Here is a 22,129-nt window from a genome sequence, read left to right on the forward strand (position 1 = left end):
TCGCCTCTGAAGGGCAAAACTGCCTGAAGGAAGCGCAGGAGTTAAGATATGGCTCTGACGTCGACCTTCTCGTAGGGTGGTCCTCTTGCCAGTTTTTGTTGATGTTAGTCGCGAAGTCTCGCCCGACCCATCACTTGAAAGTAAATATAATGATATCAGCTGGGATTAATTTCGAGTCCTTTTCACTCCTAATTCTTCACGACAAGGGATTATGTGGATGGTCACTTTTTTCCCCTAGCACGATTCTTTGTAGTTTGAGACCTGTATGGACAGCTTATAAGCGTGTTTATCCTGGCACCGATTCGGATGTTGTTTACCGCTTGCACAACTGGCAGAAATTCAACGGGTGCAGCTTTTCAATTTGCTGCATTTAATTTGGGTCTGAAGATTCGGGTTTCCAGCATGTGTGAGATTCGCCCAGGAATTCAGCAGTTCAACGCCTGCAATACAAACTCAGCTGTTTTGGGAATGGATTCAGTAAATGTGCAATGGACGGATAAATCCCTTATCTAGGGAACACTCATTCTCCCAGAAAGGCAGATAACAAAAAATTAGTTTATCTGCAAAGATGAGGCTTTCGGTGGATGACAGTTCTTGTGTACGTTACTGAAATAGTGCTGCGTTCCTGTTTTAGGCACAAACTTCTGCATAGTCCTACATCTGCCAGCGTTCTCCCTAAACAAGAATAGGATTGCAACCTCTAATAGTAAACATGTCAGTTAATCTCATGGCTGTAAAGAAGTGGTTTCAGTAAGAACAAGGCAGCCATCAAGTAGTGTTGCCAACTTTTGTTTTTCCTACCTAATCTGGATTGTTAGTGCAGTACTATAGATTTCTATTCAGAAGGAAGTCTTAGTAAGTTCAGTGGCACCTACTCCTGGTAAATACTTATGAAGTGGTCTCACAGTCTGGGTTCAGTTCAAAGCTGTTTTTCATATCTGGACTTAGCCATAGAATATATAAGATAAGAATGGAAAGAATGTCCTTAAGTATGTTATTAAAATACATGTCTATCCTTTCTGATAAAATCTGGATATTTGGACAGGTTTCAACCCCCACTTCTCTTAATAGATAAGCTATGAAGTATAGATTTGTGATAAGCCATAACTCCAGCTTTTTCTACTTGAACATGCTAAGTGAAAAAGTCAGTTGTAAGTTCAACAGAACTAAGTCCCAAATTAATTTAGGTTTGCAGCTAAGAATTCTCCTGTGAAGTTCCTTGATGTATTTGGTAACCTGTTAGGTGTACAATATATACATTGCCACAGCATTGTTACATGAGGTCAAACAGTCCTTAGCAGATGGTTTGGAGCTATATCAAAGGGCATCATGCAACCATCATGGCTTTCCATCCTTAGGTTTGTGTGTGTGTTTGTGTGTGTGTGATCAGAGAGAAGGGAGAAGCAGCTGTGAGAATACATAGGGTTACAAGTGGAGGACAACATCATATCTGGAACCCTACAATATTCCAGGAACAAAGCAGGACAGTTTCACAATAAAAGCATGCAAGTACAGTTATGAAGATCTTGAGGTAGTGGATAAGTTAATAAAATGCTGCAAAAAGAAAGAAAATTCTGTATTGAGGATCATTATGAAAAGAACTGAAAATAAAACTGTCAGTATCATACTGCCCTTATATAAATCTATGGTGCAAGCACAGTTGGAATTCTGTGTACAGTTATGGTTACCGCTTCTTAAAAATAGACATTGAAGAGCTGCAAAAGGTTTATGGGGGGGACGGGCTGATCAGGGGCTGGAGTAATTCCCCAATGCAGAAAACTTAGAACATTGTTTGGGAGCAGGTAGCCTCGAAAAAAGGTGAGTAAAAGAAAACACAATAGGTAAGTTTGAAGTTATAGATGATGTGGAGAAGGAGGGAAAATGTTGGATGAGATAGGACTTTGATCTGATCCACCATTACTTTTTTATAATCCTTTGTACCATTTCTATGCTATTTTTCTTTCCAATGTTTAGCAAAACTGCCATAGAAAATCATTTGAAAACTCATCATAGTTTTTAGGACAGACCCATTTTACCATGTTACATTTTTGGTGTTTCTTGGAATATTACTGAATTCAAATATATTACTACTCCAGCAGAGATTAATTTATCTATGGAACTTTGCTTTTATATAATTTTGCATTTATGTCAAATTTTTGTAGATATAGGCACATTAATGGAACTTGAAACAAAAGAAGACAATAAACAGAAATTTCAAAGCTGTCTGCAACAGGGACATGGACAAAGCACCCTGCTCAGAAAAGCAAGAAAGGAGGGTCTAACCAGGAATGGAGGAGACAAAGCTGGACTTTTATATTCTTCACTGAAATGGGAATGCATAGTCCCTAAATATCAGTGGCCACAGGGTGTCTCTCCCTTTCCATGGTATTCCAAGTATGGCTGCACCATGGAGATATATAAATGCATAATGATATAGGGACTTTTATTTTCGGTTCTTTTTAAAGGTTTCCCAACTGGAATTTCACAGCAGCCACACAGTGGGTTGATGTTTCATCAAACCATCCACTGCAACCCCAAAGTAACTCCACTAAATACTCCATTAGCATATGTGTGAATTTGGGACTTTTTATGTGAACATGTATCACTTGACACTTGCTTACATTGCTTACGTAAAATGGAGAGAAGGATTATGTAATTTCTTTGGGTTTCTTGCAATAAAAATTGTGAGGTGTAAACAAAATATAATAAAAATACAATTTGCCATTTTGATTCCCATTTTCTCTGTTTGGAAAAAGCTTTTTTGAGCTGTACAAACTACCCTTTGTTTCACTTCAGTGTTCATCCAGTCATTTAAGGACAAGTTGAAAGGCACTGGTCCAAATCCTTAAGAAACTGCAGAATTTATACTCCTCCAGTACAAGAACTATCTATTTCTGCTCTCTGCTTCTGATTGTTTATTACATTTTTATCCTGCCTTTTTTTCTTTCAAGGAACTCATGGCTGCTTATATAATTTTCCTCTTCAGTCTTATCCTCACTGCAACACTATAGTTGTAGTTCATGGTATAGTTCATGACTGGCCCAAAGTCACCCAGTTAGCTCCCAGGTCTCCTGCATCTTAGTCCCATACTCTTAACTACTACACCACACTGGTTCTCAATTGGTTTAATTGGTTTTTGATTCATAAGAGGATCATTGATGTCTACATTTAGGGAAGAGTTTCTGGTGAGGGGCTTTGTCAAAAGCCTTTTGAAAATCCAAGCATATGACTGGGTTGCCATGGCAGTGCTGGTGGTGGGTGGAACTGCAGTGCTCCTGAAGGGTCCCGTGGAATACCTGTAGAAGGGCAAGTATTCCCTTCTGTGGCTTATTGTGTTGTACAGTGTGGCTTATTGTGTTGTACAACTAATTCTAAAACAGTAGGGAGAAAGGACTTTCTGGAAGCCATACTGATTCTTCTTCAGCAAGAACCCTTTCTGTACATGCTTGATAATTTTATCGGTAACATTATTTCCACTAATCTACCTGGAATAGTATGCTAATATGCCTGTAATTTCCCAAATCCCCAATGGATCCTATTTTTTTTAATGACGTTACTCATAGTAATATATTAAAAGTTCACTAATTTCAGATTTACTTTGGAAAGATTTAATGGGCAGTTACCATCTGGACCCAGTGATTTGTTTGTTACCAATTTGTCAGTATCATCTAGAACTTTTATCTGTTAACATACTATTGACACTCTATTACAAAATATTATACAGTAATTAATTCATGTTATCAGCCTGACAATTTACTATGTTTATCAGTTCATGCCTTGAGGCCAAAACCCACTGACCTTTGGGTCATGCAGTTTCCCATGATGCAAAATAAATTATATAGACAGACAGTATTAGATAGTGTTAGGCTATAATGCAATGCACAGTTTCCTGGATGTAAAAACACAACACAAATAAACATAAGATTGCTTATGTTTGTGTTTATTAGAATATTTATCCCACTCCATCCTGACTACTTTCACCTGTCAAGACATTTAGGGGCAATCTTTCATACATGGATGAATAGATTCTATACACATCTTCTCAACCTGATCCTATAAATATGCAAGCTGTGACAGCAGACACAGATGTAGAAATCACATCACTCTGTGGTTCACTTGTGAGGTGAGGCAATCTGTCAGCTGCAATCATATTATGAAAAGTTACTTCTAAATAGTAGACTTGCTGGATTTTACCAGTGTTGTTTCTGTGGTAGTACAACATTCTCTAAAATAATGACCACGTTACTTTGTCCCTGATTTAGTCCTGCCAATCTGTTTCTGCCACCTAAAATTGCCTCAAGTGTCTAGCATCTAAATTTTAAAGTGAAATTTGTGTGAATGCCTCAGCATTTTAATTTTTATTGTCTAGACTGGGCAGGCCAACTGGTGCATAGCCTTTATCATTTCCCCCACCCACAGACTATTCTAACCGTGCTGCATACCAGCTGTTTCTCTTCCTGCTGGTTTGGCCTGGTTCAAAAAACAAAGTTGGTTCCTTTGATTTATCAACATGCTACACTGAACTTGAAGTGTACCAGTTCCCAAGGATTACTCTGCTCCTGAACTGGACAGCTTTCCTTGTGCTCAGGTGAGGCATATGTACCTTGTTAGCCTCATCCAAGGAAATATTGTTTTTAGTTTTGAGAGAATTTGCTCTGAAGGTGTCTGAGATCTCTGGTATGTTCACCCTAAAAAGATACTTTAGCCTGTAAATGTCTGTGAGGAATAGGCCATTCAATGGTTCAGACCCCTAACTTTCAAGCATTTGGATGCATGAAGGATTTAAAAGAGCGCAGCCATTGGTCTTTTATGTGCTCTTTTATGTGGTCACATGTGGTCCCATGTATTACTGAATTGGAAGGAAGGAGGGATGTGTGTTAATTAAAAGCAGTCTATTTCTAACATGGCAAACTTTCTTTGCTCTCTTATGAATGCATGCTCTCAAAACATATTTTAATTTGTCTTATCTTAAATAGTGTACAGGTTTATTTGGGCTTACTAGGTACTTTCAAAGAGTTGTCTTTTCATGTTGCCCCAAAGGATGAAGCAGATCATTTATGAGAAGGGTTAACCTGCTGTCAGTCTAAAGTTAATCTGTGTGGTTTAGTTGGCTACTGAATATGAATACTACACATAGCCTGTCTTAAATATTTACTTGTTAAGAACTGCCCTTTAGCTTTTCTTTCCTGGAGTTACGGAGTGTTTATTTTTCTTACAGAGCAGAAAAGAAAATGAATTGTTTACTTGAATTTTCATTGCTTGCAGTGCAGCATCTGCTGCAAAAGAGGTAAACCTGCCACAGATAAAAATGCCAGTTATATTGTGGTTTTAGAATCACAAACACTTTTGTAGATTATTTCTAAACTACATGCTTCTGAAATGACATATGTTTTTGGGGGGTTGTAAGTCAGTGTAACTAAGTTGCAGTCTTAGTCCATTCAAATTTACATCATTGACAAACTCTGTCAATATCTGGCAGATATTTGAAAGCCAGGACGTGCAGAGATTAAATGTTAGCTTGTACTGGATATTGAAGGGAGATGATTCAGAAGCAGAAAGACAAAAAGTGCAGCACCCGTGGCCTCCTCATTTTGAGAATTTACAGCATCAGACTGACAGTCATATAAATGAGTGATGTTGCAGTGTTCTTTTCCAAGCATGCCACAGATCTGGCAACGTGTCTTCAGTTTTGTGCTGATGTGTCCAGAATTCAAATAATTTGATTCCTAGGTACAACAACAATTTGCAGCACAGTATTACCTTGAGAAAAGAGACAGGAAAGACAGCTGCTATAGCCAGCTTTCAGTAAAGATATTGCATTAACAACCGCTTCCCATCTACTCCTGCCACTAAAAACTGCATTATGCTGTGTTGATATTGCCCTTTTTCTCAAGGACACAAAATTAAAAAGTGATACTTCCAGTATTTCTCTCATCTTCAAACCATGGCATTGAATAATGGGGACAATAGATGAAAACTATGGATAATAATGTGCTTTTAAAAATAAAGCACATTCAAAAGACAAATAATTCAGTATCAGCATCTCCCTTGCTATTTTCAGATTTAATTTCTGTGGCTCATGGTGGAATGTTTTTATTAGCTGTTTAAGGGCAGGAAGAAAGGGAGTTCTCACTGTAAATTACTCATTGCTATTGTGCTCTTTTTACAAAAGAAGATTTAGACTCTATTGCTTTTTTCACTTGGAAGAATGGAAACAAATTGACCAATGATTCTCAATGAGTTTTGCAATAAGAAGTAGTATATCCAACAGTGAAGTGCAATTTTTGCTGTTCTAAAATGTGCACGTTGACCTTGCTATTCCCTGCTCTTTTCTCAAAGTAGCTCTTACAAGAGGCCTTTTCCCCCAGCAAAATCATTCGCTCGCTCTGGCCTTATACATTAGCATTGTACAGTCAAACCCTTAGCAACAGTCCTGCTCATGAATCTAACTAACAAAGTTGTCACAACCTTAATCTTTTGCAGCCATGCTACATCTGCATTGCAGGATTGTTCATTTTCTTGTTTATGTTTTTTTTTCTCTATGAGTTCATGTCTTGGAATAATTGCACTTCCTTTAGAGTTGTGTGGGCAAAAGTACTTGGCAGACAACCTCTTACATTTTAAAAGGTCACGTAATAGGTGGGACATTATGCATTTATATGGGAACAGCACTGTTTTGCAAACAATGTAGGACCATATGTCTGAAATATTTGAAGAGACTGTCAGGATGTTAATTATGGAAATCAATACAAATATGAACAAGGATTTTAAAATAATAAATCAACCATAAACCAGGCAGGGGAAGGTAAAAAAGAAGAGGGAGCAACAGGCACAATGTCTGATTCAGGAAGTCTGCCTGTTCATATTTTGATGGGAAGGTGAGCAGCGATAAAAGATAAACAGGGAAGACTGGCAGAGACAGAACCATTACCAATGTTGTTAGCACCATGCCAATGCCAGTGATAGAGATCTTCTGTACAAAAAAGAATTGTACTGTTAGGTGACTAAACCAGAGGACAGTCAGGCCTACCTCTACCAAATGGCTGATGCTTTACAATTGTGCAAAAGTGTTAATTCTGTTAATTCAATGTACCATGAAATATATGTCAATCATAGTTTACCTGTGCTATATCATACAAGGAAGTACAAGTTATAGTTTAAGGGGATCCTCCTTTCATCCTGGAGGTGAAGTTACTGGAGCCTGGGTTTATTTTTAAGCTCAATAACCAATTTTTAAAATTTGAAATCTGTTACAGTTTTGCTTCCCTGTTCAATGCTTACTTACTGTGTCATCAGTGGTAGAGCTAAATGTGAATCTTGGACCAAAGTTCTGATCCCCCAAATGACCTCCAAGAAAGCAGCAGGTGACAAGGCACTGGAAACAGGCCTTGTGTCAACACCTGAGCGTGGATGCCACAGAGCCCACTAGGACAGATGCTGCTTGCCTCAGCATCTTCTCCTATTTTAAAAAGAAACCTTTTTGAGTTTAGGAGAACCCAACTGGACCTATACATGGCTACAGATGCTCATTTTATTATTTTTAATTTAGAAATATATGGTCCTTTTCTACCACATAATTGTGCTCATCCTCCAATCATTATGTTTAGCAGGGCAGCAGATGACTTTTTATTCCTGAGGTCATGATCATGCCATCTATTAAGGGAATTTAAAATGTAAAACCGTTCATTCTCAGAATGTTACTTTTTTAAATATCAAGATTGACAAACAGAGCTTTTTTGTTCTGCCAGATGCAGCATATAGAAGCCACGGTGAAGCATGGAATGGTGGGGCAGGAAAGGAACGAGAATGCTAGTTGTGTGCAGCAGCTGAAATAACACCCTTGGTTGTCTAAATGCCATGTCTGTGATTTCAGACCAGAGACTAAAGTTGCCTTGCTGTAGCACTCTCTCATCATGAACACGTCAAAACCCATCAGACTTTTTGGTGCTACACTGGGATTATATCTTTCCCTTAGGGATATGGATGGATTGCTAAGCTTTTGCTGTGCCGCAGGTGTACCAAACATGTTGCGAATATTGCAAATTACTTCTCGATGAGTCTTGGAGGAATTGATGGTTCCTGTCAGCATGTAACTCACAGCAGTATTAGACCTGAAGTTTCCTTAGAGCGTATTCAGATGATTAGTGAACGAATGCCTAAACTGCATATAATCTTTGTACAATAATCAGTTATGTTTCAATTTAAAGAAAATAGCGCAATATCCTTTCCAGACTCAATAAATGAGAGATTTATTTGCCCCAAAACAAAACAAAACAGCAAAACCTAGGGTTGAAGGTGATAGGATATAATCTTGAAAGAACTCAATAATATTAAAAGAAAAACTTAGGTGGTGATCCTACACACATTTAGTAGGGAATATGCTGCATTGAACAAAATTAGACTTACTTGAAAGCATGTATATATATTTAAAAAAAACCTGCACTGAAAATATTCAGTGTCACTCTGTGTGGGATATGTAAATGCTCTCTACTTTTCCCTCAAACAGAAGGAGTAAAATCAGAGAGGACTATTCCACCTAGAAAGATTTTAAACTGCTTACTAAAACAAGAAGTCACAAACAACCTGGGCATGGAGCAGAGAAGAGACAAACCACTGCATCACTCAAGTGACAGGCACCTGTGACACTCATTCCATTGCAGTGCATACAATAATTACAGAAGCAATGGATAAACAGTCTGTAAGAAGAATACCTTTTTCTCCCATTAATAGAACTTCTATCCTGTCCTTCAAAAGCATCTGTATTGCTCACAGCAGTTTACAACAGGCAAAAGCAATACAATATTTATAAAACAGCATATTCAGTGCTAGGGGAATGTAATATCCCTAGAAGAAAAGCACAACTCAAGAGAAGAAACTGAGTGCACACAAGAAACAAGTAAGAGCCACATATTCATTTTACTACAAACTGGTTATCTAGAATAACTCTTCATATAGTTAAATGGAAAGAATGACAACTCTCAAATCAGTCATTTTTTATTATTAAATCAGCAGATTCCAACTACACACAACAAATTATTTATGGATATTGCCCAAGTTAATAAAATAGCTGAACAACTCTTTAAATTTATATTTGTATAGAAATGAGCAGTGGATTTTCTGATCAAACAATGGGAGCAGAAGGCAGGTATTCCTCTTAAGGCACAGTTCCATGCATGTTTGGACAGAAAAAAGGGCCTACAACTCCCAGTATGCCCTAGCTTGGTTGCTGGGGAATAATGGGAGTTTTGGGCCTTTTTTCTATGCAAACATACATAGGACTGTTGCTTTAATTTCCTAAACCAGTTGCTTAGCATTTAAGGCTACAGTCCTGCATCCCACTTACATGCCATTAAGTTCCACTGATCTCACAAAGACTTAAATGTCTATAACAAGTTGTGTCTTGTGCTGCATTTCAGCCCAAGGTTGTACTTTTCATTCTCAAGCTGACCCCTCCCCACAAACCTGATTTTCATGCAAAAATTTAAAACAGGCTCTCTTTCTACATCCAAAACAGAAGGATGCAAGTACCATTCCCCTCCCCAAATGCACACTCCTGATGCTGTTCCATCTTGGATTAACATTGGTATTATTATGGTCTACGTAGATTAAATAGAAATGACATAAAGAAAATTCAGTTGCACAACCTAGTCTGCAAATGTCAAAGCCATAATATATTTTTACATGTCACTACTATATTTCCAGACAAGGGAATCCATTGTTATATTGATTCCCCAGCTTTCACCGTCACCTCCAAAAGTGTCAGTTTAACATCAAAGCATATTTGCTAACAGAAATCCATCAAACAACTACAGTTTCAGTTCCCAATCATGGTTTGTACACAATGCAGTGCATCTGCATTCTTTGCATGTTCCCTTTCCTTAGACAAAGCACATAGATGTTGTGAGTGATAATCTCCTTGCCACAGCTAGGTATTTGTGTCACCCATGAAGTGTGTCTTGGAGATTATGAGGCACAGGTGAGCTATATCATCCCATTGATCTTAGTCCACTCATAGATGTCCTGCTCACACACTATATCTGAGTTGATGAGAAGGTATCTGTCACCGACACAAAAGTGTTTCTGGCAGGCGGCACACTTGAAGCATTCCAGATGATACACTTTGTCCTTCACTCGCATGGTCATCTCATAGGCCCGAATTCTCTTGTCACATGAGGCACAGAGGCCATCTTGGCCAAAAAGCCTTTGGGGAGAAAAAATTCCAAAATGTTAAAGAGGCAAACTTTCAAAATATATTTCTCATGAAGTAAAACACAAGGCTAGTTGCCTATCCTTGGTCTTTGCTGTGTAAAGTTGTCTAGAACTTCGAATGGAAAACTCTGGCTACAGGGTGGTATAGAAATCAAACTAATCAATACTAATACCAATTTAAAGACAGGACAGTTTTTTGAAGCAAGCAAGGAAGAAGCAAGTGGGGGGCAGAGGAGGTTGTTGCTCCCATTGCCAATTCTCAGCTGTTGTTCTGTTTTATGTCTTCCTTGACTAGGCTTCCCCTACCTGTGACCTCCATATGTGTGGGACTACAACTCCCAACATCCTTTACTCTTGGTCCTCCTGGGTGGGTCTGAGGGAGCATGAAGTCCAAAACTCCTGGAGGACATGAGGGTAGGGAAAAGGAACCTAGACAAGTTGCCTGTAGATTGAAAGACAGGCTGTGTTCTAATTTAGATAATTAAGCAATCAACATTATTATTACAGGAGTGTGTATTTGTTACATGAGGTTTCTTTCCAATTAGAATATTCCCATGGTAATAGAACAGCTCTTAATCAACAGATTGGCCATGGATTCTGTGAACTTCTAGGAATCCTAGTCCAAATTCAACTGTTTTTATTGCCCTTTGTTTTGGTATCCTGCAACCATTACGATTTCCTGCAGAGCAGAGATAGACAGAAGGTAGAGGGTAGAAGGCTGACTTCTCCAGATGTTTTGGATTCACTTTCCAGAAGCACTTGTCAGCATGAACAATGGGCAGGAACGTTGGAAGCTGAAGTGCAAATCACTTTCTGTTCACCCCTACTAGAGAGCTCATGGTTTCATTTTTAAGTTTTCAGAGGGTGCTCAGTGTAATGTGCAAGATAAATATTGATGGTATGTAATCTTGTCTTTAGAAGAAGCTTTGTAAGAATTCCAGTTTATTTATTTATTTTAAAAATTTGTATGCCGTCCATTACTGTCGTCTCTGGATGGCTTACCACATTATTTCAGAATAAAATAAATTAACTATTCCACGCTGAGCATCAATTAAAATAAAAATAAGTCATATCACTAAAATTATGTGTTAAAATATTGGCCCAATAAAAAGGTCTTGACCTGGCGCTGAAAAACATATAATGAATGTATTAATAGAATGAGTCAAAATATATTCTAATAGGGGCATTGGAATAGTATGAGGGGGGACTCAAAAAAGCCCCAGGAATTTATTTATAAAACATCATGTATTTATTTTTACATGTTCAAACTTCAGTCACTTCAAAGTACTCTCTGATGCAATACACCTACTGGGATCTTTTTTCACTGCTCAAAACAGGTTTTGAACTTGATTTTGATGCCATTTAGCGCTTCTGCCTATTTTTGTTTTCCTTTGAGGACTTTTTCATCCAAGGAAACAGAAAAAGTCACAAGGGGCAAGATCAGGTGAACAGGGACAAGGTCATGCCGTTTTTGGTCAAAAAATGCTGAACACACAGCTGAACAAAATTTCCCCACTGCACATTGTTCGTGTAAATCAGCCGTCGCAAAATAGGCAAATGTGTTGAAAGAGTCTCCAAAAAAAACCTCCCTGAAGTCGATTGCAGCCTCCCTCTCACAGCAACCCAGCTGGGTACACTGATGTAAATGGGTTCCTACAACTCTCATCTAGCAGGGAAAACCTGTTCTACAAGGGGCCTGCCCTCCAGAAGATAATTGCTGGGGTTTTTTGGGTCCCCCCTCAAATATTCCAATAGGGCTACTTAAGCATATGGCTCCTGGGTAGCAGAATAAGTATATATCTGCTGTATCTGTGTACTTGCATGAATTTCAAATTGGGTTTGCCATTTTTTAACATGCTACTAAAAACGGCTCATTTACAATCCCCAGGAAAGATGCAGTCATACTTCCTTTGTCTTCCAAGAGGTGTCACTGTTCATTTCTCCATTACAACAGTAAATAATTGTTACATATGACTGCTTTTATAACTTACTCTAAGAACCTCTTTTAGTTTAAAACGTGTCACTTGAAAAGATGTTAAATGTTGGATTAAAAGATGGAAGAAAGCCAGTTTTAAATTGCTCTCTCTCTCATATATATATATATATATATTATATATATATATAAAGCCAATGCAGTTTTTTACGCTGGAATTACAGACTCAGGAAATACAAAAGCCAATTTAACAGCCCATGTCTATGAAATTCTTCATTAGCAGACACAGATAATTAACACATTATACTGTGAAAAGACAGGACGCATCCAATTACAAGGCACAGAAAATGCATTAATTTACCAGCCCATATTTTCTGCCACTACAGTGAGAAAATATTCAGCTAGTGGAAATAGGACTGAATCCTTCCAGGGTGTTGCATGTACGCTGGAGATTTACTGCATATTATATTACGCAAAGCTGGCCCTAGTCAAACAAAACCACTGCTGGAAAAAGCTCTGAAGTGGGATAATTAGGTGGGTTAGCACTTTATTCCTGTCCACACAAGGTGAACTTTGAGTATGTTAACCGAGCTAGATCGGGCTGTAAATAAAGAGGAGTTCCTTCCCACGGCTTCACAATATCTCACAAGTTCAATATATTAGAGAGGGCAAACCATAAATATCCTTGAATTATAGTGAAGAACACACATTATCAACCAACAGAGAATAAACTAGCCTTGATACTCTTCTAAAGAAAAATATGGCCAAGAGAAGCAAAGCATCTTAAAACAGCAATGCTAAGCATGTTTCGCCAGACAAAACAAAACCTTACAACTTCTGCTGGGAGTCATAGGCCTTGTTTTCTGTCTGTCATGCATTCGATTGCATCATAAGTGTGTATACCAACTTTCCTCAGCCTGGTGCCCTGCAGATGCGTTGCACAACAGCTCCAATCATACTCAGCCAGTTAGGGAGAAATACATGTTTAATTACCAGTCTTTAAACTTTTGCCTAGTGTACTGGCCTGCAATGCTAGCATACTTTTTTCTTCCTTTTCCCTGTTCTGTTGCTAAGCCATATTGTGTGACTCTAACTTCACCATTCAGGCTGCAGAAGTGTGGTTTTGTAGGGTGAAGAAGTTGCTTGCCCGCCCCACCACCAGTCGCATATCTTCAGACTTTGAGATACCTCTCAGCTCAATTGGCCCACCCATTCTTAGTTTTTGAAACTAGTTTGTTTCCATCAAACAAAAGCTGAATCTAGTCCCTCTCATTCCTGTGCTGTAATTTTGTGGGTAGATCCCAGCTTTGTTCTAAATAATTGTGTGGGCAGGGGAACAAAAGCAGGATGGAAGTCAAAAGGGACATTAGATAAAGGTATACCTGAGATAATCTCTTCGACAGAGTTTTCTGCCCAGTTTATAATACAGTCGCCTTCCCACTTCTCCAAGTCTGCACCCACACAAGTCACAGCTGAGGCAGTCCTCGTGCCAGTACTGGTCAATAGCTTTGAGGAAGTAGCGGTCCCCAATGTTCTGCTGACAACCCCCACATGTTAATAGGGAAGGAGGGATTTGGAGCACCTCATCCACTGGCTCCCTGGTGGAAAGAAGCAGGCTTTAGGAACAAAGCAAAGCAGGCACTCCAAACCAACGACAGTCTTATTCAAACAGGAGCTGCATCCACATTTCACTTTCATGGTATAGAAATTAATTTTAAAACACCAGACAGACAAAAAAGAACTAGGTGTGAGACAGTGACATTACGGACATTTTGAAAGTGGGGGAAATCCTTGAGGAAATCTCATATACAATGGGTGGGAGGAATGACCAGAATAAATATCTACGGAAATGTTAAATTTGTGTACAGTTTATATGAGCTGTAGAATCACTACAAGTGATTTGGTGAAAGTTTGGGGTATTTTTTTTATTGTTACTTTGCTGCTGCAGAACACTACCTTGAACATATTTTCTATTAATAACAATGTTCAAGATGTCAACAAGGAAGATGAAAGCGTTAGTTGGTAAAACATTGTCTGGACTGCTTTTGTTTTCACCCAAAATCAGCACTATATATAGTATTGCTGATTATTCTGGTAACTCAGATTAACCAACTGCAAATCTTGTGCCTAAAATAGTGAAGCATGACCTCTCCTTTTTCCAGTGAGTTATACTTTTTGTGGGTGCTGCATCAGTGAAGTAACTGTAACTTCCCTGTAACTCATTTTCTGAGTTACTGGTCTGTGATAATGAATTTAAAGACAGAGGAACTGCAAGGCATGTACACAAGTTCATAATGGAGAAAACATATTTTTATATTTGTACCTTTTCCCTATTTTGTTATATGTAGCAATGTTTGTGCTGTTATGATGAATATTTTAAGTAATTGCTTTAATTAGAAATATTAATAGCATTTGTAAATGATATCACGTAGATCTAACTGAAGTTTTAGTAGTTTTTTTAGAGTCTTGATTTTGTCTGTCCTTGTTCTGTGAGATAGGTAATTTTTAACCCTGTGTAGTATAACTTTGGTAGCAACTGTAGCATAATAAGTGAAACTGCTTTGAGAAAGGTAGTAATTTATAAGGCTGCAATCTTATGCACACAATACTTGGGAATAAACCCCAATGGACTCAATGGACAGACATTCCTGTGGGGAAAAATGCATAGGATTGGAGTACATGTGTGATTAAAGTAGCAATTTAAATAGGAAAAGCTGTTGTCCATTGACCTTAGCAGTACCTCTGAGTAAACATATTCAGAATTTTGGCTGGAAAAGATGCACCTCCCCAAAAATGCATAGGTTTGGAGCACGTTGTAACAATATGTGACTGAATACTTCAAATGGCTTTTTCCTTCAATTTGGTTCTTTTTAATTACCCAATATTTTAAAGTTTAAATATTTTAATCAGGTTTTATTAACAATCTCAGTCATATTTTATCTTGCTATTGATTGTTGTATCTATTGGATATCTATCACACTGTAAGCCGTCCAAAGACAATTGGTATAGGACAGGGTAAAAATATCTTAAATAAATAAATAAATATGTTCTAATCCCAATGAGGAGTCTGGTATAAGATAAAGAAATGTATCTTTTGCCTCTGTCTGTATTACCAACAGTACCTTTGAAATGTTACTATCACATCCTGCTCTTAACTAAAAGCTATTTTGTGTTTCGAACCTGAGCAATTGATAGCCTCTATATTTCACAATATTTTTGTAATTCCAATAAATCCCCTCAGAACAATTTCCATTGCCCTGTTATAACTTTGAAAACATAATGTAACAACACCCATACTGCAGTGGGTTTGCTGCACATCTGTTTGTCCACCTGCAACTACAATGAGTTTCTTATGAATTATCCACTTCTGTCCCAACTTTAACTTAGAGATGATGAATAATCCTACAAACTAAGAGTAACATCATCCTCCGAATTTGTTTCTTGATGTAGTTAGAAGAATACCATCCATATTGGTAAAATATACCATAATATTAATACCATAAAGGGGAGGTATCAGCGGAAAATACAAAAAATAAGAGGGAGGGGAAATGTCACAAACTGTTCAATTGGGACGAAGCGTACTTATGGGTGTAGAATACTGATTGTGTGTTGGGGGTGGATGGGGAAAGGGAATGCAATATCCTGTAAAAATGGCATGGCCATTTCATGGCATGGAATTTCAGTTTCCACACTGCAACATTTTGTTGCAGGAGTTCTGTATTAATAGATTCATAGAATAAGGTCAGAAGGGTACAAGAAGGCCATTAGGTCCAAACCCCTGCTGGTGCAGGATGCCAAGTCACACGATACCACTCAGATGACTGTTCAATTTCACCTTGAACGTCTCCAGCATGGGAAGGCCCAGGACCTTTCTTACCAACCAAATCTACTGTTGTATCTCTTTGACAGGAAGTTTTTCCTGATTTCTAGCCTGAGTCTGGTGTGCTGTAAGATTGTTGTTCCATGTTCTACACTAAGGGATGAGTGAGATGAGATCTTTCCTTCCTCTTTGTGACAGCCTTTGAGGTATTGGTAGAGTGTTATCATATCCCCTCATAGTCTTCTCTTCCAAAGGTGAAATATATCCAGCTCTCTTAGCCTCTCATCACAGAGCTTAGTTTGCAGACCCTGGATCATCTTCATTGCCCTTCTCTGAGCCCATTCTAGTTTTTCTGCATTTTTAAAAAACCTGGGTGCCAAGAACTGAACACAGTATCCCAGGTGAGGTCAGACAAGTGCTGAGTAAAAGGGAACTAGTACCGCTCTTGTCCTGGAAGTGATGCTTCCATTTATGCTTCCCAAAATAGTGTTTGCCCTTTTTGTGGCTACATCAGATTGCTGGCTCATGTTTAGCTTGTTGTCTACTACAACTTTAAGGTTTTTTTTCTTTTTCAGTACTATTGAGCCAAGTATTCCCTATCTTGTATTGATGCATTTGTTTCCCCTCTAATTAATAATTATTTTCCCTATTTATAATATCCCTCTTTTCTATTATTTTTGAAACAAATATGAGTTACATCATATGAATGTGGAAAGAGCCAACTCCCAACAATGACATGTGGTAAATACTATCAAGAAGTAATATATCTCTCCACATCTCCAAAACAAACAAAGCTTTTATTTGGGGAGAAAAAGTAAAAATAATTACTGGATAAATTAAGAGTTAGAAGAAAGCCGTTTCTTCAGGTACATCCATTATCTCCCAGAAAACCTCTTTGTTCTCTGGATATTCCATTTTGCAACTGCTGTTGAGAATTTCTCCTAGGGAAACACTGACAGTCTGCATAGTCAGCAACTCACAGTAAGACATTTTTAGCACATGTTTAACCTTAAGCTCATAAACATTGCTACTGAATAAGAAGAAATAACAATCCTTCACAGTTTCAAAGTGAACAGTGTGCTGTACTGGCTTAAGTTATGCATCTTACTCAAACACTTAATGATGTTTGCTCCATCCCTCAGCCCAAGTATTACTCAAGACAGTTTCTATGCCAAGTAAGTTCATTACAGTCTGTCCCATACCATTTGCACTACATTTGAATGATCAAACTACAGGACAGAAAATGAAATCAAGAGTAGATTCCAGTCACTGTTGATGTTGCGTGGTCGGTTTAAGCACACAAATGCAAACCTGTCAAAAGGACAGTTAAAGTTATCATGCAGCGCAATGGTGGCTAATAAGAAACAAGCACAGTGCATGCCTAGGCAAGTTCTGGTTCCACCAGTTCCCTTCCCTAGACTGGATTTTCCCCTGTCACATCTTACTCTCGCACCCATTAAGGACGTAATCCTATGCCTGTTTAGACAGAAAAAGGTTCCTCAACTCCCAACATGCCCCAGCCACATGTCTGGTTGGAGCATGCTGGGAACTGTAGACTTTCTCCCCATCTAAATATGCACTTTAAATGATCACTTGATATTATTTTTTAATGAGAAGGAAATAACTTTTTCTCCAAACAAACCCCAGAAAATTATGACCAGTGGTAGTCCTGTTCTCGTGAGACAAGCTGGGAAGCTATATTCTATCCAGATCCATACCATTACTTGGTGGGATGACAGGGTAGTTACCAGCTGGTCGAAGGAGGACACACCATTCCACAGCTGCCAAATCCAGGAGAAGGCTGTGTCTCCCTTGCACTTGATTTTGATTAGATTCCTGATAACCAACAGGGCAAAACAGCTGCCATCTCCCAACCTCTCACAATCATAATCACTCACGTACTGGGACTGGGAGTAGGCTTGTACATTCTGTGCAGGTGTAGACAGAAAAAAGTCAGGCTGCATAATGCTGGGAGACTTAGGACTTTTTCCTTCTGCACATGCATTGTTGTGTCCTAAGCTGGAAAAACACGTAAGCGGCCTAAACTATTTCAAAACAATCTTACAAGAAACAAGGTAATGAAAACTGACTAAACTACCTCAAAACCATAGTTTTGGAAAGTGAAACTCCTTCAATTTGTGTTTCCTTGAAACATAACCTTATCATCAAATATTATTTTCTTCAAGTTCTACAGATGTTTGCCATTATGAAGAAAAATCTCCCATCTAACAGCCCATACTTATACAGTAGTATGGATGAGCAGATCTGATGTTTTACACTTCCCACTTCCTATTTTTGTATTCAAGTGGTTTGTATCTATCTATCTCTCGATCCATCTATTTTTATTTTAGCCTGCAGGCTTTTATGGAGGATATTGCCAGTGACATCAGTAGGATTTTCTTGCTGAACAGGATTAAACCAAAAATCCTCAAAATTTAAGTATCTGTTCTGCACATTATTTTAAGCAGTGGCATTGCTACCCAACCCACAGTAAAAAAAGCAAAGCTGTTGTTCTTTTTTTTTCACGTGCCTCCTGAAAGTGTTCATATACTTTAAAATGTCTAGGGATAAGAAAACTATTGTGCCATTTAATGAAACACATGGACATTATCTGCATGGCATTCTTAGGGAATATATAAATAGCTAAAGAATTAAAATTATCATTTTGAAATGTAAGATCTTACACTATTATAATTCTTACTGGTTTGCAATAGTTCTTTTAAAGAGATTCCATGTACCTTTAGTATACCACAACGAGAGAGAATTTTAAAAGGAAATGCCTCTGGATGTAGCACTTTTATATTAGAACATAGAATGCCAAGTAGATCTCACACTTTTTGTTTCTGCCAGCTAGAAAAATTCCTTATAAAATTAACAGCACAAGCCTTTGAATGTTTGCACAAAATTATGTCCTATTGAGTTTCATGGGTTTACTCCTAAGTAAGTGTGCACAGGGTTGCAGTGTGAAGTATCACTAGATATATGCTTAAAGTTTTAGGCTATTACAGCTGTTCTACGGAGTGTTTTGCATTATATCATACTTTATAATATTTTAAACATTTGCATTTTATTATATCCCATAATATTTTAAACATGTGTTGTATTTTAGATTTAACAGTTCTGTGGCATTTTAGTTTTTTAACTGCAAAGTGCCCAGAGAATATCAGCTATTGGGCAGAAGTGTAATTACTTACTTAATTACTACAGTAGGGGAGATGGTGAACAGAAACAATTATAGCAAATGTACAATGTTTTTGTCACTCTAGTCAATGTGTAGGTCCGTGATTTACTAGAATGAAATTGATATCGATCCTATTTACACTTAATTGAGAGTAAATTCAATTCAAATCAGGAGAATTTATTCCCCAGAAAGCATGGTTAGTGTTGGGCCGTAGGGCTTTCTAAGCCACTTCTCTTCAGTAAGGGCTCCTGTTATTTCAGTGGGACCAGCCTGAATAGCTACGTATTGGATCATATCCTAGTTTTATGCTACCTCATGGGAACAGTCGATAAATTACTGAAGTATGCATGACTTTTTAAAAAAGAAGCACTTAAAGTTAAAATATGCTTTCCCAGTTCCTATTTCATGGAGCTACTGTGAATTAGGTAAGTGAAGCACAACCAGTGTAAGTGGAGACGTACACAACTTGACTCCTACACATGCTTACTCAGAAGTAAGTTCCTCCGAGTCCAATGAAACTTGCTCCCAGGTAGGTGTCAAATCCCAGTCTAACTCACCAGCGATGCAGCGAGTTAATAATCTTAGCATAGTGCTATCTCGGCATTACTTTGGGAGCACAGCTGGATCCCTGCAATAAATCCATCAGGAATCCCAATTCTGCAACAACGCGTGCATTTTGAACTTCCTTCACCAGCATGCCCGGCGGGCGGGCGGGGGGGGCGGAGGGAGGAACGGACCTCTCTGTTCTCGTTAGTGTCCTGGTTCCTGTACAGACACGCGGGCTTGACATTTTGTTGCAAGTTTCAAGCCAATGGTGTGCATTATGAAAATATGAAAGTTGAGCACGCATCTGATAAAAGCCCTGACCTTTAAGTCTAATCAGCAAGTTAAGCTGGGTAGGGAGGGGCCTGAGAGACTGAAAGCAACATGGGCTTTTGGAAACTATTAGCCTCATAACCTCTTTCATCTTGAAATCACTTTCATCAGCATCACCGACACCTCACCTCCTGACCAAGGGGGCAAATGCAGCGATGTTAATGGCCGGCTCTCCGGCTCTCCAACAGGAGCGCGATGGGGCATCTGATGACACGGGCCGTAACTCAAAATGGGGAACTCGTGCTTGGCTCTGGCTGGTGGCCGCCATCCCTACAAGTAGCAAGCAGGCGCTCTCGGGATGAGCTGAAGGCTCTCTGCTCGCGCAGCAGCCGCCCTGGCCACCCCAACCCTCCCCGCAGGGCGCTCGCCAGGCAGAGCGCGGGATGGCACGGGGGCTGCCTCCGGCCGTGGGGGCGCTTGCCTCCGCAGCCCCATTGTACCTCCTCGCCAGCCGGCACTTTGACCACTCCAGAAGCCGGGAGCAGAAAACCGCGCAAACTCTCCGGGGCCCCCGTTCCCACCCCGCCAGCCCTCCCCGCGCCCAGAGATTGCGGGGGACGCCTCTCCATCCAGAGGCAAAGTTGGAGGTGCGCAGCGCGCCGGAGAGCGGGGCGAGGGCGGGCGAAGGCCACTTACTCGGAGGGCTCGAGGCTTTTCCTCTCGATGGCTGATGACATTGGCAGGTCTCGGTCCTTTGTAGTGTGCTGGACGGGATGGGTTTGTCTGTGGCGAGAGCTGCCCCCGCGAAGGCTGCCTGCTCCCGAATGTCTTTCACCAGCACCAGCCGCGGAGTGGCACCTCCACCCACCCACCCCCTCCGCCCCCCCAATGACATTCACAGGATTTCCTCCTGTAGCACCAAAGGAGGGACGCGGGGAGAGGGAAGGAGAGCGAGAGGGGGGCAGAGGAGCGAGTGAGAGAGGGAAGGAGCGGAGTGGAGCGGAGCGGAGGAAAGGTGGGCTGCTGCGCCGGCGATCCCGCGGCTCGGTGTGTGCGCAACCCTCGCGCTCTAACCTCCCATCCTTGCAGCGCGCCTCCTGCCTCTGGGCGACGGGCTGCGCAGCGCCGCTGGCTGCGGCCGCGGCTGCTGGTGCGCCGCACCGCGGCTCAGCTGTCACCGCTGGGCTTATCCCGGAGTCTCCTCCGCGCTCGGCTTATGTGTCCTGCCGGTGCAGCTCAGGGCACGCTCCCGGGAGGGCTTCGCGCGCCGCGGAGGCAGCTTCCAGCATCTCCGGCTGCTCCAGCGCCCGCAGCACCATCACCATTATGACCGCCGTTGCGCTATGATTGCTATTATTACCGAAGCTCGCTGGCCCGCTCGCTCATCGGTCTCTCCTCCGAGCCTCTCTGGTTTCACATCCTCTTTCCTGATCACGATTCAAATACAATGGAAGGAAATGACATTTAAAGAGGCAGCTGTCTATTTCTTAACTGGACTCCTGGGGATTCAAGCAAGCCCGAGCAGCAGCATCTCTCACGACTGAGTTGGCTCCCTTAAAGGGCCAGCCTTCGGCTCGCTCCCCGCCAGGGCTGGGAGGGAGGTGACCCCGCATGTACGTGCCAGACATTGCGCCCTTCGGTGCCTCTCTCGCTGAGCCACGCAGCTTTTTGCTAACAAGCCAAGGGGCAAGCAGGGCACATGCAAACTTGCCTTGTAAGTAGGTGCAGTTTTAAGTGAGAGCAAAAGGAGATGGGTGTGCGGGGAAAGGGGGAGAGGAACCCCCAATAATAATGCTGTCTTCCTGCTTCCACTCTCAAGAAGTGTATGAGACTTTGCTGATCCTGAATGCATTGGCACATCTCCCCTCCTGAATATTGAGTACAAACGATCATGTTACAAATGAATCCCTTGGAAATGAATCGGCATAGGAATTAATACTGGTTGGTCATTCTGTGTGAAATGGATATAGCTTAAGGATTTAAGCATGCACACAGATGCAGGCAATGGAAAGAAGCAGCTATCTCATCATATTTCCCAGCCTCTCCCACCCCTTAGTCACCTCTAACCCTCCATGGAGACAGAATTATTCATGCAGTGTACTGATCTGCATCGTTGTTCAGATTAAGCCCCACTTTAGAACTGCAGTGACAGCACCAGACTGGAGTTGTG

General features: G+C 40.3%; 1 protein-coding gene across 3 annotated transcripts; it reads right to left on the bottom strand.

Annotated features, from left to right (window-relative positions):
* Positions 1-8,978: 8,978 nt before the first annotated feature.
* LMO2 (LIM domain only 2) lies at positions 8,979-21,427 on the bottom strand. Of its 3 annotated transcripts, none has more exons than XM_044436624.1 (3): positions 21,320-21,427; positions 13,525-13,740; positions 8,979-10,201 (listed from the first exon to the last, which is right to left on the bottom strand). In XM_044436624.1, exons 1-3 carry the CDS (start codon positions 21,343-21,345, stop codon positions 9,982-9,984), a joined length of 462 nt encoding a protein of 153 aa, XP_044292559.1. In that variant the 5' UTR covers positions 21,346-21,427; the 3' UTR covers positions 8,979-9,981. The 3 variants fall into 3 exon arrangements, with proteins under 3 accessions (XP_044292559.1, XP_044292560.1, XP_044292558.1); XM_044436625.1 differs by lacking the exon at positions 21,320-21,427 and adding an exon at positions 20,656-21,071; XM_044436623.1 differs by lacking the exon at positions 21,320-21,427 and adding an exon at positions 19,631-19,777.
* Positions 21,428-22,129: the final 702 nt, after the last annotated feature.

The sequence above is a fragment of the Varanus komodoensis genome, unplaced genomic scaffold (assembly GCF_004798865.1).
Source record: "Varanus komodoensis strain SLA01 unplaced genomic scaffold, ASM479886v1 scaffold3, whole genome shotgun sequence".
NCBI classification, from domain to species: Eukaryota; Metazoa; Chordata; class Lepidosauria; order Squamata; family Varanidae; genus Varanus; species Varanus komodoensis.